General features: G+C 25.4%; 1 protein-coding gene across 1 annotated transcript; it reads right to left on the bottom strand.

The window, feature by feature from the left end:
* Nucleotides 1–4,458: 4,458 nt before the first annotated feature.
* LOC113370610 (TLD domain-containing protein 2-like) lies at nt 4,459–7,032 on the bottom strand. Its single transcript, XM_026611303.1, is given in 5 exon segments — nt 4,459–4,612; nt 4,810–4,979; nt 5,214–5,373; nt 6,918–6,975; nt 6,978–7,032. Coding segments are annotated over 5 exon segments (576 nt in total). The 5' UTR covers nt 7,030–7,032; the 3' UTR covers nt 4,459–4,476.
* Between the last annotated feature and the right edge of the window lie 113 nt (nt 7,033–7,145).

Genomic DNA, 7,145 nt, shown 5'->3' with positions numbered 1-7,145 from the left:
CAATCACAATTTGATTCTAAAACACCACGTGAAGGCCAGAGCTGGCGAGTACTTTAAAGCACTGTCTTAGCATATTCCAAAAATTGAACAGAAATTAAAATTATTCAGTTTGAAATATATAAAAGAAATAATTTTTGAAAAATAAGTTTTATGCACATCATGCATAAATAATTCAGGTCTCAAATCATATATGGTAACAAATAATCTGAAAGATCTTTCACAATCATTTTCTTCATAATCGAATATATCTATTATTTATTCTGCTATTCTATTTGGAACCATTTTTTCACAAAAATAATTCGTCTCATTTAATTTAATCTTTTATATATAATCGCCAATCCAATATATAATCCAAGATCTTTAAATTGAGGTATCAAAGGTAATGTGTACAAAATAATTCATAATCAAACAAATATTGGAGTACTCGGCAGCTCAATAGCCACTACTTTTGTCAGCAACATTAATTACACAATTTAGGTGATATACATATCATATCAGAAATTCTAGCTTCATATTAATCAACACAATGCTAAACATTATATAATGTATAAATGTAAATCATAATAATTGACTAGAATATGAAAATATGGTAAACTAATTACCATAAAACATATCATCTATTTGATAATGTGACTCATTCGCTCCATTATTGCATTTTTTCAATACAAACTGCAAGTTTTCATTTTCAACTAAAATTAACAATAAAATTAAATTTAAATAGTATGAATGCTTTATTATATAGCAAATCAAGAATAATTGTAAATACTCCAAGTATAGTTATGAAATAAATCAAATTTCAAATAATCCAAATAGTGTTTTTGATTAACACCAATTGAAGAAAATAATGTTTGCTGTATGTTCTTTAAAACATTGTTAACATTTTCACTACATGTATTTAAAAATATTTAATCATTATTATTAAAAGTATATGTTAAATATAACGAAATTTTATATATAATCAAATGTACATGGAAAGTAGCAATACCACAAGGTATCATAATTATTTAAATGAATTTGTCTATTTTTTAATTCTTATTGAAGACATTAAAACACTGAATTCGCTTCATTTCTTCTGACTCATTATATAAAGGTAAAAACTGAACATTAATTTAAACCTTCTAAAAAAGATCATTTTATTTTACTTATCAATGTGCAGCCTATAAATTACTGAAAAGTATCATTCTTCTAAATTAACATTCTTCTTGTTGCGTTTATTTTATGTTAATCTCATTAGTTTCTATATAATATATTTAATAAAAAATATATTGTATGAAACCAAATCAAAGTTTTCAAATTGTAAAAATGAATAAATTAGAATCTCATCAATTAAGACGTCACTCATATAATCTAAGTGTTTTGTTCTCTAAAAAGTGATTTTACTCGATATTTAATATATAATTAAACCATTATATTTCAGGTAATAAACACAGGTTAAAGTCCAGAATAAAAGAGCAAATTGATTATTTTGCTAAAAACTGGTCATTATGGTTTTGGTCACATTCTTTAAATTGCCTAATTCGAATAACAAACTGTTTAGGCCAATTAATACTTGGTATAATACACAAATATTTAAAAAGAAGTTGTTTATATCCGGAATGAGCAATTAGTGATTGAAAGAATTCTAAACAAAAACAACTAGAAACTAAATTATTAATTTCTATGATGGTATGATATTTAAAAATAAAAAACAATTTATTGGGTTTGTTCACAATAGTGATCAATAGGTATACCAAAAATTTAGTTAAATAAGTAGAAACTAAAAAATATATAGTTTTTCATTTTTTAATAATTATTAAAAAAGACAGTTTTGAATAAATTTATGTTCTGTCTGTTGCTTAAAAGTCAACCAAAAAAACGTCTTTAGGTCCTGGGCGATTTATAAACATATTAGTATTTGGTTATAACCTTTCCCAATTTAAGAGAAAAAAAAAAACTATTATATGGCGACAACAAAATCATTACGATTAAATTTCATTTATGAATCTGACACTATAGTATTAAACATTTTTAGTATATGATATGCAGAGCAAAATAATTATTATATGTGTTGTCCTATGACTAAATTTGTTCATATAAAAATAAATGGGTCTTTCTTTACCCGATAACAAAATAATTTTAAAATTTATGTTTTTTAAACCGATATGAATATTTACCATAATAATCCTGAGTTTAATAATAATCCATTAGCGCTTGTTTTGGCATAAAATTTAAAACTCCTTATTCTTCCTCAAATGTTAATATAATTTCATTTTATCATCTGAAATTTAATTTTATATTAAAGCCTGACGTAGAGTCAAATGAAATTATCTTCATAAAAAATTATGATGAATATCTTAGGGATAACCCTATATATTTTAGGGATATTATTTTTTGGCATAAGTTAACTTTGGGGTTTGATAAAATAACATTTCACTTTTGATATATCTTCAAATAACGAACACAGTCGAAAATGAAAACCTTGTAAAGATTTTTATTCATGCAGTCTGCAAAACTAATGACATTTCCATATATATTTAAATAGACTAAACATAAATATTATCATTTGTTATGACTTTAACATAAAAACAAAACATCACTTATTTATCATTGATATAAAGTTATAATATAAGGGTGCCAACATAAGGCTATTTCATACTTTGCAAAGAGATATACGATTACAAACTAATTAATTATCTTCATTGTGAAATATTTTATTACCTATTCTGCGACATAAATGTTTTAATTTTGTTTATTATATGGATAAAATTATTCACAAACAATTATGAATAAAAAGTCGCTTTTTTTAAAAGATGGCGTCCAACCTGTTAATGTTGGCCCCCTCAAAAATTCAGCTTTGAAGGAGAATTACACTGAAATCAGTACTAAATAATTTTGAAATGCTGTGTATTATTGGATAATGTATCGCGTCAATATAGAACAAAATTTCAAATTTGAATTATTATTCATACTATTTGGGCATTTTAACAAGAAAATTTTGCTACAAATTATAAAGTTAAAAAAATGTGAGCCTGATTCAAATCAAATAATGCAATTCACCTTCATCACTGTGAATCTCTGTACATATTAGTATTTTTTATTTGTCATTATTTGCATTAATTGAATTTCATTTACATAAATAAATTCAAAAAGACAAACATATACCATATTTATAAAATTTAATTTTGAGTAAATAAATACATAGTTGTTTAATTATAAATTATATACAAAGATCAATATCATAAAACAATGCATAATAAAACTTATGAAAAACTGAATATGTTTTAAACATGCACATTTTACTGTTTTCGGATTTCATTGTAAACCATACGGTTGATGTATTATCGAGTCACTTATGTGACAAAGCAATTTGTAAAATTATGCATTGATTATTAACATAATGCAGGCAAAGGTATAATGGTAATAAAAAATTAAAAAATATGACTTAGACATCTAAAAACAATTAATTTGACAAGTCTACTTCATCAACATGACCTGAGTTTCTACTTCTTTGGATACAATCTACATTTTAACAATTAACAGCTGCTCTACAAACACTCATATACTCAGCACAATTTATTACAGGTCTACACATGCACATATAAGTACAAAATTTATACACTCTCATATAATCTATAATTAAATATTAATAAGATAGACATCTATATTTATAAAAATTGAGTTTAAACTTATTTAAAAATAAAAGAAAAAGAACTGAAGTATAAAGTAGACTACCAATACAAAATAAATGAATGTTAATTAAATTAAAACTGACCAGGAATATTCAAATATAGAAATACGCCTCGATATGTAACATAACTGTTCCCATTATAAAGAGAAAGCAAATTAATTTTGTTATTAAATGTGAAGATATGACCTAATTATAACTTGTGAAAAATATCTCAATTTCATCACAAACAAATAATATTCAATTTTATTGATTTTCATTTATGATTATCAAAATTATTAGCTATATAAACAAAACATAATATAGACAACAAATTAATCAGAGAATTCACAAGTATAATTATCTTTCCACACACACTCACTAACATTCCAACATTTATATTTTGTAAACATATGATTATATATATATATATATATATATATAATATATATTATATATGTATATATATTATATATGTATATATATATATATATTATATAATATATAGATATCATATGCATAATGTGTGTAACATATAGTATCATATACTCGTATGCCCCATATGCACACATATGTAAAATAAAATAAATATGCATATGAAAACATACATCCTATTGCTATTTATATAATCATACTAAAATATTAATTTGTTTTTGCACTTGAATTTTTCATATTTCACAATCAGCTACTTTTGAGAATATAATTTTTGTTATCCATATGCAGTTAAGATAAGTTTGTTTTCGCAGTAGTTTGGCTTCTAATAGTGTGTGGTCAAGAATTTTGATTAGAGGTTTAACAAAGGCCTTAGGGTGCTATACAAAATATTTAGTTTATTACAGGAATGCCCAGCACTCAAGTGTTTTGACCACAAAATCCTCTTGAGGGGCAAGTGGTTCATTTGCATATGTACTACAGCGCTGTGAACGCCCTTGATATAAGTCTCCATCAAGCCAAAGCCCAAATTTGCCACTGTAATTTGTTTAACAACATATTTAGTATTATATTAAACATATAGAAAAATAGCTATGATAAATAAGTAGAAACAAAATGTTAATAATATTAAATCATCTTAACTGCGACTGATTGATATAATTAATTTTTAATATTGGCAATATCCAAGAATGTATAAAAAAATTAATATTATTATGTAATTGAATACAACTTACTCTCCAGCACCAATAGCAATACTTTCATTATTTCCCTTAATAAAATACAAATTTTCCCCACTCCAGTGAAAGACTCGGAAATCAGGATTGAATTTGAAAAGTAATGATTCCCCTGTGCCATAGAAATGGTCGGACACTTTGAGAGAGCAAGATGTCAAAGCTCCAAATACCTGAAATTCAATATTATTGCTAATTATTTCTGGCTAATTTGACTTTTTATTAATGATAAGCTAATTTATATCCATCCATCTCATCTCATAAGCTACAGAAATACATACAACACGCACCATATATAAACATGAATGATATAATTAATAATTTCTCTTTAAGACTTTGTTTTCATTTACAATTATAATAAAATATGAAAAATAAAATACAAAATCTAAAAACAACCATATACTCACATTATTATCGGTATCTTGAATTACAATTAGTACTGGACTTTCGAGTCGTTGCATTTTCCTGTACATAGAATTTAGTGAAAATCCATGTTGGGAAGTGCTGAACACTAGAGACCACATGTAGCCTTCGGCTCGAGCTGGTAAGTGACCACATAATTTCTCTCTAAACAATAATAATACACATTAATTATATAAAACAGATGCAACTTGACATTTTCTTGTGCAGGATTATAAGGTAATCAAATATATAGTATTCAACAAAAGAAAGTATCGCAAGTTGTATTGAATTTTGAACCAAATTGCTGAAATAAGCAGTATAACTATACACCGAAAATTTTGCTTACATCATTTCGTTTTGAGAAGAAACCTCAAGAGACTTAACAGGCCTCTTAAACATTTGTAAATTTAAACTCAAATCACAATATTAAAACATTCTAATGGTTCACAAATTATTTCAAAACTAACGAAATTTGTTCAGCTATAAATGTAGCTTAAAACTCAACTAAACGAGTATTTTTTTATTTCAGATTTTGCAGTGTTAAGTTAAAAAAGGCCAAAACATTTAAGTAAAATAGCAATAAATAAACTACGAATTGATTATTTTAATTCACATAAATAAAACTAATAAGAAAACTATTATCATTCTGAAACATATTATCATTAATCATGATCATTATTATGTTGTTAAATATTATCAATTGTATAACGCCATTTTATTATCAGACTTAAAGTAGAATTAGTTTTTTATAATTTTTTTTGTAGAGGAACGAATTAAACCTGAATACTAATTAATTAATGATAAAATCAATATAAAACATATTAGGCTTGCAACGAATAGTTTATTCGGCAAAATGCCGAATACCGAATATTCGGCATGCTCTAGAGACCGAATACTATTCGCCGAATACCGAATACTTGAATACATGTGATAGAAAATAAATGGTAAAATCATGAAAAAATCGATTTTTTACATGTATGTAAATGTATTTCCCCACTTATTTCTTTCGTAAACATTCCATATTTTTTATATACTCATATTATTTATTTCTTATATATCGGAATGCTAATCTTAATAAAGTAAATAAAAATAATCAAAAATATTGTTTGTACTTGTATTTGGCGACAAAGAACCAATGATAGCTTCCAAATAGATGACCTCTATTTGAAAATGGTTAGATTGAATATAATAAATGACTTTATTGTATTGATACAACATATGCGTGTAACCATTGAATGATTCATATTAAATAATATAAACATGTAATAATAAAGTATGTTGTGAATATTCAGAAAAAAATCTTCATGTGTTAATTTATATTTCAAAAGTTGTTTAAATTTAAAAGTTCAAAAGTTTAATTAAATATTATATATACAATAACAAAATCATAAAACACCAACAATGCTGTTGCCGAACATTCGGCCGAATACCGAATAGTAAACGAATATTCGGTTGCAAGCCTACATACTATATTTTGCAAAGAATAATAATAGACCTTTATTCTTATTTCGCATTTTTTTAAAGTAGGCTAGAGTCATGCAAGAATTAACCTTTTCATTTTATTAAAGTCGGGTTTACAAACATCTCTTAGTAGACGCAAACATGAACACAAAAACCTTTGTAGAAACAAAAATGCAAACCAATGTGATTATTTTATTGTCAATGCCAATTGAAAATGAATGTTAATTCTGATAAGATCAATTAATTACCTGTGCTCTTCCGTAAGAATTTCGGTGTGTCCCACCAGTTCTGGTATTGGCAAATCCACTCCAGTGAAACGTTCGGCGTCGCATATAAAGCTCGCCGTAACTCGTCACTCATCGACAATACCTGATTTAGAAAAATATATATTAATACATTTTAATGTCGTTTTTAAAAACAGAAATCGCTAATCAAACATTCATTTATTTTTACCAACCACTATTTTTTTCTAAGCG

Source organism: Ctenocephalides felis, unplaced genomic scaffold, assembly GCF_003426905.1.
Source record: "Ctenocephalides felis isolate EL2017-DRISC unplaced genomic scaffold, ASM342690v1 CF-g0.4_SCAFFOLD_01492, whole genome shotgun sequence".
Lineage (NCBI taxonomy): Eukaryota > Metazoa > Arthropoda > Insecta > Siphonaptera > Pulicidae > Ctenocephalides > Ctenocephalides felis.
Note: the sequence above shows the minus strand (reverse complement) of the source record. Positions and strands in the feature narration are given on the sequence as shown.